This window comes from Peromyscus eremicus, chromosome 8b, assembly GCF_949786415.1.
Source record: "Peromyscus eremicus chromosome 8b, PerEre_H2_v1, whole genome shotgun sequence".
Lineage (NCBI taxonomy): Eukaryota > Metazoa > Chordata > Mammalia > Rodentia > Cricetidae > Peromyscus > Peromyscus eremicus.
In genome coordinates, this window is record NC_081424.1 from 27,904,038 (window position 1) to 27,918,678 (window position 14,641).

At 36.9% G+C, this 14,641-nt stretch overlaps 1 protein-coding gene across 1 annotated transcript; it reads right to left on the reverse strand.

Moving 5' to 3' along the window:
* Positions 1-1,140: 1,140 nt before the first annotated feature.
* Positions 1,141-9,041, reverse strand: LOC131918805 (protein LEG1 homolog). Its single transcript, XM_059272985.1, has 5 exons — positions 8,900-9,041; positions 7,049-7,135; positions 4,786-4,970; positions 4,159-4,295; positions 1,141-1,402 (listed from the first exon to the last, which is right to left on the reverse strand). Exons 1-5 carry the CDS (start codon positions 9,039-9,041, stop codon positions 1,141-1,143), a joined length of 813 nt encoding a protein of 270 aa, XP_059128968.1.
* Positions 9,042-14,641: the final 5,600 nt, after the last annotated feature.

The window sequence follows — 14,641 nt, forward strand, 5'->3', positions numbered from 1 at the left end:
TAGTAAGAAATTTTCTATTCATTTTACATACCAACTACAGATTCCCCTCTTCTCCTCTTCCCGCCCCTCAGCCTTCTCCCCCACCAACCCACCTCCCATCCTCACCTCCTCCAAGGCAAGGTCTCTCACGGGGGGAGTCAGAAGAGCCTGGTACATTCAGTTGAGGCAGGTCCAAGTCCCTCACCCCTGTACCAAGGCTGCACAAGGTGTCCCACCATAGGCACTGGGCTCCAAGAAGCCCGCTCATGCATCAGCTTTGTGTAGCTTTGGAGCCTGTCCTGGAACTCACTCTGTAGACCAGGCTGGCCTCGAACTCACGGAGATCCACCTGTCTCTGCCTCCCGAGGGCTGGGATCAAAGGCGTTTGCCACCACCGCCCAGCTTAGTATATTATTTCTGACAGGTTCTACTTACATATTTAGAATATATATATATATATATATATATATATATATATATATATATGCCCATATGTATGTAACAACAATTAATGAATATAAAAAAAGCATAGGAGGTATGTAGGAGACTTTGAAGAGAGGAAGTAGGGGAGGAGTTATTTAATTATATTAACCTCAAAAATAAATAAATGGTTATACAAACATTAAAAAACTAAGAGAGTGTGGGGAAAAACTTGAATAATCAAAATAAACATTCTATCACTTACTTATCTGGAATGTAGAATAAAAATTATCCACTTGCCTCCTGCATTTGTATGCAGTATTGCTGTTGGGGGAGCAAACATGCCACATCATGTGTGTGGAGGTTGAAGGAAATTCCAGGAGTTGGTTCTCTCTCTCCATCATGAGATCTTGAGCTTGAACTCAGATCATCAGGCTTACACAGCACACACTTATACACACCTGTGGATCTTCCTTTCCACCCTTACCTTAAATCTTCTCAGAGGTGTGCACATTTTAAGTACATTTATATTATTAAATTATATATAATACATTATTATATTACAGTGAAAATGCAGTAATTATTTATACAACTATTCTATTGCTCATTTAATGGCATGCTAAGTTTCTTCAATTTTTATAACTATATTCAGTTTATCTAAAATATAGTAGACATGTAATAATCCCTGTTGAGCAAGTTATTAGATATTTAGATCTCATGTGACTTTGACTCACTTAGTTTTCACTTATACTTCAAAATCATACCTGTGATTTTATTGAGGCTAGAAATAAACTTTGCTGAAGTAAGAAATGCTTTTTCCCGCATTTTGAAGTCGGTGTTTGAAGTTTTATCTTCTCCTTCTTTGAGTTGCCTGTTTGGGAAACCCACAAGAAAGGCTTTTGAAGTCTTATAATTTGTGGGGTATATTGCGGTTTCACAAAACTCCATGAGGATTGGCACGTCCATAGCGAATTTTCTTTCAGGTGCTGAAGAATACCAGGACCTAAAGAACACAATTAAGCAGCATGTTTTTTTTTTTTTAAATCCTTTCTAAATAAAAATTAAATTCCAAATGTTTGTTTCCCTCCCATGTTCTATTCCTCAGAACTATTATGTAATTTGATGTTAGTTTATTCATCAAAATCTATAGTTTTAATATAGAAGGTTATATCTCATGACAACTTTCACATTGTGCTTGGATGGAAAATCTCATGTGTGAATGAATACAGTTGCTCGGGGAAACCAGAAGAAGACAGTAGATCTCCCGGAGCTGAAGTTACAAGCAGTTGTGAGCTGTGGGGTGCTGGGAATTGAATTCTCGTCTTCTGCAAGAACAGTATGTGCTCTTAACTACTGAGCCATCTCCCCAGCTCCTCAAATTTAGCCTCCGTGGCTCCCCATTGAGCTTCTTCTCTAATTTCTATATATTCACTTTTGCAGTATCAATTATTTTCTACACAAGAGGCTTGGTTATAATATGAATATAGTAAAGTTAACCAGCGTAATGAGCAAACATCCAAATATAAGAGAAATGTTCATTAGAGTCATGGAAAAGGGGGACAAAACATGTAGTTAATGGCAATATAAATATGATATATCACAATACACATTCTAGGACTTCATTTGAGACTACCAAAAATGAAAGTAGACTTAAGAGTGAATAAATATTTTTAAAAGAGTGTGAACAAATATCAACTAACCGTCATAAAGTCTTGAAACCTATCTTTATTTTAAATTTGGGCATATTCATCAGAAATAATTATTAGTTCCTCACAGATTTTTTTCATTGAGGTGAATCATGTATAAACTCATCTTTCAATAATCATAATCCAGTTGGCAATAAGAATACATAGGTGGGGGTTGGGGATTTAGCTTGCCTAGCAAGCACAAGGCTCTGGGTTCTGTCCTCAGCTCCAGAAAAAAAAAAAAAAAAAATGCATAGGTGGGATTCTAATATGACTGTCAGTAAAAAGGATAAATCTTCCTATAACTAAATAGTATCAGAAGTTATCACTACAAATATCTCTTGTATTGTCCAACACATAATCCAAAATATTCAAAACAATTAAAAAATAACAATTAGATGAAAATCAAAAAGATGCAAAGATCCAATGAATATTCTCTTCCAGCGCTGTCAGACATGAACATTAAAATAGTTTCAGTAATAAAAACCCCAAACCATAATATATTAGATCAATATCTATCAAGATATGGAGCTGTAATTTTTAAAAAAGGATTTTCTTCATGAGAAAGAACTAGAAACAAGAAATTGTTGAATAAAAGGCAATGAGTTCTAACAGAAAAAAACAGCTTTGTGAATAATTCTAGCTTTCAAATTTAGCATGTAGAAAAATAATTATTTTAAACTGATTATTTAAAGACAACTTTTCTGAAATGCATCTATATTTCTGACATTTATTTGCTGCTCAATATTTTTTGTTTATGAATGTCAACAAATTCCTAACTTTGTAAGAAAAATCAAAGGAGTAAGAATTAATAAAAGTATCTCAAAAAATGTGCAACAAACTCAGACACATGAGACTTCCAAATATCAGACATCATTATAAGCAAAAATAATATAACAAATGGGGAAAAAAATCAGCAAAAATAAGTTTGCACATACAACTACCAAATAAAAAGAGATTTATAGTTTCCATAATCTTCACATGGAATTAATTCCTACTGAAGAACAAAAAATATACAGCAATAAAAGCACTTTAAAAAAATTGTCAACATTAAATGTTTTCTCTAGAAAGGAATCATTAAAGAATGAACTAGAAACCAAAAACAATGAGAAATAAGTATTTCAAAGTTAATGTTTCAGACCAGGTTTGGATTTGGGCTGCAGGATAGTGCACCAATTTGAAATGTGGCTCAGAATCTTACTACCTTTCTCCTGTCAATTAACTTACGCAGATAGTTGTCTGTAACTGTGGGTTCTGCATACACATGTTCAACCAGGTAACAGTAAAAATAAAATCAGGAGGAAAATGCAGTTCTATTGAACGTGCATAGATATTTCCCCTATGTATTTCTTAAATGATACAGAGCAACAATTTCTATACCATAGCTGAATTGGAAATTATATAAAGCACTCAAAAAAAAAATCACACGTAAGTTACATGTAAAGTTACATGTAAATACTATTGATTTTACAAATTATTTAAATATCTATTGCTTTATTTTCTCCTGTTGTTTTGAGACAGACTTTTTCATATAGCCCAGGCTGAACTCATGGTCTTCCTGTCTGAGTTATGTGTTAGTCACAGCTATGTGCCACAATACCCAACCATGTGGATGTGTGTAATTATAGAGAATCTAGAACCAACATTCTATGGATAATAAGAGAAAGTGTGTGTGCATGTGTGTGTGCCTGTGCAGGTGTGTGTGTGTGTGTGTGTGTGTGTGTGTGTGTGTGTGTATGAAATCAGAAATCCAACAACAGAAAATGATTTTATGCTGCATCCATAAAACATTGCTTGTGCCTAGTGAGCTACTTTATTTTAAATGATACTTTCAGAGAATGTTATGAACCTTTTTTGGAAAGATGCGAATATATTCAACCAATCTTTCATTTTATTTTTTACTGGTGTACCAAATGATTCTTAACTGAATAGCAGATTAGATGGAAATGATGCTTCCTCAGACATTCTAGAAAATAGGAGAACTGAATACCAAGACAAAAATTTTATACACTATTGTTTACAGTGCCAGGAAGCAATAGAAAGGAGGTTGTATCACCGAAAGCAGTTATCTTACACATCAGTGAACTTTGCTAATCCAATTTCGACAGCTGCCTGATAGGCCTTCCACACTAGAAGGGTTGCTCTCTCTTCACTTGTGTTGTAAACAGAAACACTGTTGAGAGTAGAAGCTGGCTTCATGGACTGCAAATACTGCAGAACAAACAATAGGACTTATGAGAATAGAACTCATATTAAACCAAAATAAATTGAATAACTGAGCTCCCAAACTGCTAAAACAGATTTACTTTGAAATACTACTGTAGTTAATTATATAGAAATAGATTTATTATCAAAATAAATTTAGCACTTGAAAATGTCATTTAATTTTCTTACTTGTTTTACATTCATATTTTTGTTAATATATTTGCATAGACAAAAAGAATTTGAAAGTTACTATATCAATTTTTAATTTTTTATGAACACAGTCATGCTAATTTACTAATTACCCATTTAGCAACATTTCAGAATACCAACCTGAATTCCAGAAAAAAAGATATATCATTCTATACTTGTAGTTTATCTCCTACATAAACATTAGGTTCAATAATTTTCCAATTTTAACTGCAGTAGATAGATGCTCTGCTCTGTCTTCATACATGCCACTCAGACGAAAAAGCTGAAAGTAATTGCATTGCTTTACCTGATAAAACTCTTTGGCTGCATCCATAGCATGTGGGAAAGATTTCCTGCATTCCTCTATGGAATAACAGAAGTCATCCTTGTGTTTCTCTGGAGACAGCAGCAGTATCTCATATGATATATTCTTCAAAAACTTTGATTCTACTGCAGCAAGGAAATTCATAACAATCACAAAGAAGTTGATGCCTGCAATGTAACAGAGGAAAAGCATCTGGAATTACTCACTGCCTATTCAAAATAGCGATTAACAAAATAATTAAGAATCTGCCTAAATAATTTAGTCACTTGCACCACAAGCCATTCTATTGAAACTGTTGTTCCTAGGAAACACAAGCGACTAGGAGAGCTTAAGGAACTTTGGTAGAGGTAATTAGCACACAAATCATATCTGTTTTGTGCTGTTATTATGCTATTTTTAAAATTATTTATTTTATTTTGTGTGTGAGAGTACGTTGCTTGTATTCACGTAAGGGCACTCTGTGAATGCCTGGTGCCTGTGGAGGCTAGAAGAGGGCACTGGATGCCCTGGCATTGATATTACAGATGGTTATGAGGCACCACATTGGTGCTGGAAATGGAATCTGCAAGAACAAGTGCTCTTGCTGAGCCATCTCTCCAGTGTAAGATGAATTGCTAAACGGTCTTATTAATAAAAACCCGGAGCCAGGTATTGGGGTGAAAACCAAGAGATCAGGGAATAGGACAAGCCACAGCCAACCTCATCTCACAACTCCTCAGCTTCCAAAGAGACCTACTTCCTGTCTACTCAGACCTATTTGCCTTTCTGTTCTACCATCTCACTTCCTCTCTCTGCCCAGTACATCACTTCCTCTTTCTGCCCAGCTCTGTTACTTCCTGTCTGTCTGTACAGACCTCCAGACTTTTATGGTTAACTAGTGTTGGAATTTAGGGTGTGTGTCACCACACCTGGCTCTGTTCCCAGTGTGGCCTTGAACTCACAGAGATCCAGATGAATCTCTGCCTCCCAAATGCTAAGATTAAAGGTATGTGTTACCATTGTCTGACATCTGTGTCTAATATAGTGACTGGCTTTTCCCTCTGATCCTTAGATAAGCTTTATTGGGGTGTACAATATATTGGGGGACATAATATATCATCACACTCCAGCACTATTATATTGGTTTCATTACTATCGTTCTATAACACAGCTTGAAATCTGGTATGGTAGTAATTCTAGCATTGCTTATCTTGGTCAGGATTGCTTTGTCTATCCAGTGTCATGGAGACTTGGATTGGGATTTTATTGAATCTATAAATTTCTAGTGGTGGGTTGGTCATTTTCACAGTAATAATTCTACCAGTCCATGAGTGTGGGAGGTCTTTCCATCTTCTTATTTCCCCCTCAATCACTTTCTTCAGAGATTTAAATGTTTCATTGGAGAGATTCTTTGCTTCCTTGCTTAGGGTTATCCCTAGACATTGGATTGTTTCGAGGCTATTGTGAATGAGATACGAATTTTACTTTGAGTACACTGTAATAGAATTAAAATAATTCTGTTTATTATAAAGCATGACCATCATTTTGAAATGAGCATTTATATTATTCACCTTTAGAACTTGGTCTTCAGTGAGTTTTACTTGTGAAGGGGTCTCTGACGACCATTAGGTCTATCAGAATCATGCTATAGTGACGTACTTCTGTAAAGCCCCAAAATGACTGAGCTAGTGTGAATGTGAACTCACAAACAATCTTTTTTGTTTATTCATTTTAGCAGAAGAAAGGTTTAGCAGAGGAAGGAGCCGACAGAAGGAAAGTTTAGAAATCAACGTATAAGAAAAAAGATGTTACATCAGGAGGATAAAGAAGTAAATTGTTCAGCTGCTTTCAACATCTGGCTGTGCTGTGGAAATTCTAATGCTGTAGTCACGACTGATTTGAAACATGCCTTTGAAGGGGTTAAATATGGCTATGGAGTATAAGTAGAAATAGAACAGACAGGCATTCGTAGAAATAGTGTTGAAAGGATGTAGAACAAGCAACTCAAATCCTGAGTACTTAAAGAGAAAGAAATCTATCATTTTTAACACTCAAGGCAGCAATGGGCCCTGCATCATAATTCAGAAAAGGCTATAGTAAGAACGACCTTTATATTTTTTCTTCATTTGTTTAGTAACCAAAGGAAACTGAAGAGAAATTTGTGCATCTTCACCAAGGAAGTGACAGTATTTACCTCAGCTAATCCACCCCACACCATAAAGAAGCAAGCTTCAGTAAAGACACATAGGGCAAATGGAACACTTACCTCCCCAGCCACTGTTGAATGCTATACAGGCAGGAGATGCATCATCATAAGCACATACTGAAGTATTGGAAGGGTCTGAAAATCTACCTGCAGAACAAAAAGAGTAGGTAAAAATGTCCAGCATGAATGTTCGGGCTTTTGATAGACACTCATGAGAAAGGGTAGAGCAGAAAAAAGCAAATGTAGGAAGGAAGGGTCCTTGCTGCAAAAGGGGCCACATGGCATTCCATCTGCTTCCAGGGGCTTTGGGAGTCGGAAAGCAGAAGAAAACTCACAGAATCAACTAACCTGGGCTCATAGAGGCTCGCAGAGACTGAACCTACAGCCAGGGAGCCTATGTGGGATTGACCTAGGCCCTCTGTATGTATTTTACAGTTGTATAACTTGGGCCTCTTGCGGAACTCCTGACAGTGAGAAAAGGAGCTGTCTCTAACTCTTTTAGTGGCTTTTGGGACCCCACCCTTCTTACAGGGTCACCTAGCTCAGCCTTAATACAATGGGGAGGTATTTAGCCTTCCTGCAACTTGATATGCCATGTTTTGTTGACACTCACAGGAGACCTGCCCTTTCCTAAACAGAAATGGAGAAGGAGTGGACTGGGGGGGATGGGAACAGAGTCAGTGGAAGGGACTGGGAGGAGAGGAGGGAGGGAAAACTGCTGCCTGGATGTGAAATAAATAAATAAATAAACTTATTAAAAAGAAATCCCTGGCCGGGCGGTGGTGGTGCACGCCTTTAATCCCAGCACTTGGGAGGCAGAGGCAGGCGGATCTCTGTGAGTTCGAGGCCAGCCTGGGCTACCAAGTGAGTCCCAGGAAAGGCGCAAAGCTACACAGAGAAACCCTGTCTCGAAAAACAAAAGAAAAAAAAAAAAAAAAGAAATCCCTGTGCAGAAGCTCACACTTCCCAGGTGTCCTCTGAGAGCCAAGTCACTCTTCCCACAAAGACTGAGTGCTTCGTGAAGCAACTGTAATCAACAGAAACCAACTTTCTGTAACCATGTGTGACATTCTAGCATCGTCTCACTCTGTGCTTGTCCTGGGTCTACTCACAGCTAATGAAGACGAGTTGGGAAAGAATATTATGAACTGGGAAAGCTACTAAATTGAGAAAGCCTCAGTGATAAGAAAACCAATTCAAGGACTTTAGAAAATAAGCACTGGATAGAAAAATATGACTAAACATAGGGGGAAAAAAAAGAAAAGAATTTTCCGGAAACACAGTTCCCAAGTGAAGCCTCCCATCTCTAAGTGGTTACCCCATCTTTCTTGTTTCAGTATAAGAAATAAGTGACTCAGTCAATGTCTTCCACACTTCCCTTTCAAGGACACCATGCCGGAAGTGTTACTGGATAGGTCTTAGCTTTTCCTCCTGTTCACATGAGGCAAAAATCCAGGCATTTCAGGAAAAGTATATTCTTGGTTTCATTTGTAAGAAATTTCACTCTGATTTCTTAGTGAACTAGTGTTTTGTAATATTTTCTGTAATAATCATAACTCACAAGACAGGAGTATTTGTAGTGCCAATTTCTCCAAGAAGATGGTCAAGCTAGGGCATGATGTCTGGGGATTGTTGATTTAGAGGGGATATTTCTTATCCATGTTGTGTACACCTGTAGCTTATAGAACAAGGATTTACAGTAAAGACTCTACGTCTTCTCACACCAGAAAGTTTATGAAATGTAAAGACAAGTATACTACGTAATAGTACCCACAGACATCATTGACCTAAAACCATAGAAAATTCTTCACACTGGTAGAAAAAAGGTTGTAATAGAGGTAACACTTAAACATATTTCAGAACTTAGTAATGAAAAAAAAAAGTATTGGAAAGTATTAAAAATGTACATACCTGTTTTATATAGCTTTCCGTAAGTTAAGGTGAGAGCCCACAGTACATTGCCTGTACCATTTGCTCCAAACTGCACAAAATATTTGTTAGTTTGTGTTATGAGAATCTTATACATCCGTAGTCGATCCGCATAATTCCACATATTAATAATGGTCTTGTTATCCTTTACTGGAAATTCTGTTATTTCTCCACTAACCTGATCCCAAAAAGGAGGATAGCTGTATTTTGTAGCTATAGCTAATTTTGGATTCGGGACCGATCCTACTAAAAAAAGACTCAGGAACAAAAAACTGGGGATTATAAAAGCAGACTGCATCTTGTCACCGTTCCTTGAGTTAGATGCTATGAGTGACAGAGAAACCCATTATATAGCAGGAGTCCCATAATCCTCTCACTGCTTGGAGGTTGGCAAATCCCTAAGCAAAGCATTTAGAGAGCCACTGAGCCAAGAAAGGGCATTTGCCAATACAGAGTTAATAAATGACTAAGGCTTACTGCAGAATGCCTTAGGTAAATAGTCTCATTATGTTTATAGCAAATAACGAATTGGTCTATTATTCCTCATAATGTAAACTATCCGAGTATGGCCAGTTCTCCAAAGCAATGTCTTCCCTATTCACTCAGCAAAAATAAATATACTCAATATTTTATAAATGTTGTCTTCCAGCTAATACTAACCAATAAACGAAGAAAATAAACGTAAAGAAAGCCACTTTGGATTTGGCAGAGAGTAAAGACGAAAGTATTCTCTACGCCTATGCTGTTGGCTTGATAATCTAAAGGTAAGAAAGGAAGGGAATTAGTGTTTAAATTTGCTTAACCAACTCTTTTAAATGGTTATTTCATGGGAATTCTAAGTCATTCTATGGGATACACATTGATACTAGTACTTTCAATGTCATAAAACATAGAAGACAGCAAAGAGATTTAAGTACTATTTCCTGATGCTTCTACAGGCTTATAAGTCATGGCTATGCCTAAAAGGTAGATGTGAAAATGTTATAAGTGAAAGGCCATGGTGTATCTGGAGCAATTTTGCACACCTTCTATGTGATGAACGCAAGGCTCAGTTTTTTAAGTTTTAATTTTATTGCATTACATTCATAGATATGTGCATGTGTAATTTAAAATACTAGTTAAATAAATACTGTCAAAACAAAGCTACATTCATGTATATAATATTTATGTGAGGACAAATACACTTACCATCCAAACAGTACAACTGTCCTTCTCTAACATTCTACCAGAAGTTTCTGCATCATAAAATTCAGCACATTTTGTAAAAAAAAAAAGTCACTGAATAAAAAATCAGTAGCAAACGATAGCAGTGAGCCATTTACCATCATTTAGTAATTCAGGAATACCAGGATGGTTTTCTAATAATGAAAACTAAACTTCTAGATACAAGAACCTACAAGTTGTAAAGCATAAACACACTACACAAATTGAAGAACAGTTCCGCATTGTGAGGCAAACGTGAATATGCTTGAAGAGGTAAGAATAGAAGCTAACAACAACAACAACAACAACAACGAAAAGGGAAGTGCTTAAGTAATGTGACGACAATGTTTATCTGAAGGGCAATTAAAGCAATTTAATATATATATATATATGCACTTATAATCTTTAAAACAAAGTATAATGGGGAACGAATAAGAAAAAATATTTTGAGAAACAATACCCAACACACTTTCAATTTTGTTTTAAGTTCCACACTCACAGATTTATTAAATTCAACAAAATCTGAAGATAAGAAGATTATTATTATTATAAATAATATTAATTAAAATTCTTTAAAAGATAATTTAATGTTTAATAAAACAACATCATACAGGGTTCTAGCTAAAGGAAAGGTTGTATGTAAAATAAATAAACAAGCAAAACTGAATAAGGAATTTTATCTGTAGAAAAAAAATGATGAATGGACGTCTGCTTTGATCATTGCCACTCAGTCTAATTGTAGCAGCTCAGGATGGAAAAATGAGGGAAGAAAAACAAGAGTAATCTAGCAGAAGAACAAGCAATTCTGGTTGTGGGGCTGTTTTTGTTTCCTCTCTGGATTTTCCAAGAGTGCTCTGGCTGAGCTTTGTCTGTTTTACCGGCTTGCATGGCTGGTGTGTTCATGGGGAGTGCTTGCTGGTATTGCAGGCTGGACAAGGAGAAGCCAGGGGAAAGACAGTCTGAGCGATCCGCAGGGGTGTGGACAGAGAGGGAAGGGTCAGCTGCGGCTGGTGTTCTGTCTGCAATGGTAGGGGTATAGGGGACACCCTGAGAACTGAGTTTGGGGTAGCAGGGAGACAGTGGAGAAGGTCCCAGAGCAGCCTACCTGGTCCGCTAATTCTGTTCATATTGACATGACCTTTGCAGAAAATAATACACACACACACACACACACACACACACACACACACACACACACCCCAAATCCTAGCTGGTCATCTGGCAGACCTAGTCTGTGGTTCAGCAGGGGGTTGTCTGCTTGGGTTTGGGGCTTGGACACAGAGATGAGGTGGGAAGGAATGGAAGGCAGGGGTGGGGAAGGTAGGGAGGGTGTTCTGTGGAATCCACAAGAGGTCTGGACAGCAGGGAGGAGAAACTGCAGCTGGTATTCTGTTGCAGCACTAGGGAGGACTCTTGATAATTGGGTCTAGAGTAACAGAGAGCGTGGGGAAAGTCCATTGGCAGCCTACTTGGTTTCCTGCTAATTCTCTTCATACCAGCATAACCTTTGTTGTAGAAAATAATCAACACCCCCCCCCAAAAAAAACTGTCAAAAATATTTTTAAAAATTAGCAAAGTTATAGAATTCAAAATCACTAGACAAATCAGGTGCATTTGTCCAAAACTTAGGCTGAGAAAAACTTCAGAAAGCTATTAAGCTATAAGCATGCACTAACATTTGAAATATATAGAAAACTGTGAGCATACTTAACCAAGGAGGCAAGCCTTCCTACACTATAAACTATAACGCAGACAAAAAAAAGAGTCCATATTCATAGACAAGAAGATTTCAATATAGATATGCTACCAGCATTGCACAAAGCTAATTATAGCTTTAATACCACCTAACAAACATTCCAAATCTGTTTATTATAAACACACAAGCAAAGCTATTCTAGAATTCAACGCAATTTTAAAAGACTTGGAATAAACAAACAAACAACAACAACGAAAACAAACAAACAGCAAAATTAGAGAACTCAAGTTTCTTACTCATAAAAAAACTCATTACAAGGCTATCATAATAAAAACTTTGAGGTACCAATGTAATGGTTGACACTGAACACAGTAGTATAGAAATAGGTTTTTACCTATCTGTTTAATGATGCCTTCCAAGGAAGTACAACCCATTTACGAAAGAAAGGAGTCTGTGCTGTGGAATAATCCTCTTGCACACTGTAAAGATTTGTCACTCAAATTGGTTTAATAAAATGCTGATTGGCCAGTAGCCAGGCAGGAAGAATAGGCAGGGTGACCAAACTAAGGATGATGGGAAGGAGAAGGGCAGAGTTAGGAATTGCCAGCAGATGCAGAGGGAGCAGGAAATTAATGTGCCATGCTAATAAAGGAAATGCCATGTGGCAGACCATAGATAAGGAATATGGGGTAACTTAAAATGTAAGAGCTAGTTAGTAATAAGCCTGAGCTACTGACCAAGCATTTACAATTACTATTAAGCTTCTGAGTGGTTATTCAGAACTGGTGGGCAGGAGAGAAACATTTGCTTACATATGATGCTTCAATGTAGGGCTGAAATTTCCACATAAACCTGAAAAAGCTTCAAAAAGGATTCTAGACACACAAGAACAGAGTGAAGCCACAGCTTCTTGGTAACCACCTTTTCTCTGGTGGGCTCTGTTTGCTGACAGTGAGCAGAGGTGCTGCTCCTTTAAGAGAAGGCTTTTTGGCTCACTGCTAATGGCAAAAACGGATGGCTCTTTTAAGAGGCCCTGCTACCAAATGCTTATATGGTGTTTATGAGCACTAATGGTGGTAGCATGGACCTAGAAACTTCCCAGAGTTGGAGTAGTAAACATGGCTCCCAGACCTGGCAGTAAACATGCTCCAGCCATGAGACTAGACTCTCAGGGAACTAAGGGGGAATAGTCAGCACCAACATGCCATGATCTAAGTTGCATAGCACTTTTTTTGCTCATACAGACAGAAAAGTTTACAGATACCCAATAAAGACAGATTTAGACAGAAAAAAAGAAAACAAAAACAAACTCTAAACGTTTCACACTGTATTTAAAGATACATGTAGGCTTGGGAGAGAAAAGAAAAGGGATGGGTCTAGATACTGTATGTTATTGTATTGTCTTTAAATTTTTTGACTGGTAATGAACAAATGATAACTGCTGAGAGACATTTGATTATGAAAGTTGATTAGATTGAAACAACCTATGTATTTTTAAAATATCTTGACTTCAAAATTTAAGTCAAAAAATTTGTTACTTTGGGGAAGAGGTTTTGCTTTTATTTCTACAGAAATAAAATATGTGTTCATTCTGGGTTAAGAAAAGAACAGGATTGATCAAGGAAGACACCCTGAAAAATCTCTGATGGAAACAGATGGCCCAGATGATCCAATGTTTCAGAGCACCTCTGTTATAATTTCCTCTGAGTTCCCCATCCAGAACATCTTCAAGGCTGCTGGCTGAGATGATCCAGCCTCAGAGCATACTCCAGTCAGGACTTGACCATAATCCTAAATTTTCTCAGGGTCCTCCAAAGATGACAATCACCCCCGATCAACAAGAAGTAGTTTAGACAATTATGCCCACATTCCCAAAAATAAATTACGGATATTTGTCATTGTTTAGGGGGTTGGTTACAAGTTATTATTGGTAATGGTCATAAAAAATTCTGAACAAAAAAAATTAGATTCAGGTATCTCATTGTAAAAAGAAAAGGGAGATATAGAAATGATAAGATGAAAGGGTATTGAATCTACTTTAATAAAAAAAACAACTCTTAATCTTACATAGTTTACATTGGTATGCATTTTAGTTTACTGATACAAATTTAAAATTAATTTTATTATACTATATGTGTATTTCTACTCTTGTTAAAGATATTGTGCTTATGTAGCTCATTTAAAAATACATATAATTAGAAAAAATAGGCATGTTCAGTTGACTAGGGTGTGGATGTTGGCAGCATTGCTGTAGCAGTTCACTATTGTCTTTCATCTCTACAGCAATCATGGGGCTCCATTACATTTCATTGCATCAGTTTGAAGAACTTTCTTGCTTAGCTTTTCTCAGATAGGAATTCAAACAGGATTTGACAGATGAGCAGGAAGAAGAGAAAAAGAAGCCTCATTCTTCTTGGTAGATCTGATCAGACATCTTGGTGAAAGGTACATAAGGTTTGAATAAGAATTCATAAACCCTCCTCCATGAAACATGCTTCAATACTAAAGGCACCTGAGGGTCTGGGTATCATTTCCCTGTATTTGTAATTTATCTGACATTCAGCACTGCTCACTGTATTAAATTTTAGGATAGAATCCATTTTAAATAAGAAATACCAACTCTACTGTCAGTTATGGAGTCAAAGAATAAATGGCTACGGATACAAGGAAGCAGGTTTCTTTTCTCTTGCTTTGTATCACTGTAGTCTAGAGTGCAGATACAACACCCAAAGTGACTTTTTACAGTAGCATTTATAGTCCATCTCGTAGGAACGAAAAAATAAAACATATTTAAGTTCCAAGTGTATCTCTCGACTCACTCACTG

Bases quoted from the DNA above. Each gene is read 5' to 3' on its own strand.
- LOC131918805 (XM_059272985.1), bottom strand. From the start codon at position 9,041: ATGTGGAATTATGCGGATCGACTACGGATGTATAAGATTCTCATAACA. The intron at 7,136-8,899 runs GTATGTACATTT...TTTGTTCTGCAG, and splicing joins CGGAAAGCTATATAAAACAG to GTAGATTTTCAGACCCTTCC. The intron at 4,971-7,048 runs GTAAGTGTTCCA...GTTACATTGCAG, and splicing joins ATTCAACAGTGGCTGGGGAG to GCATCAACTTCTTTGTGATT.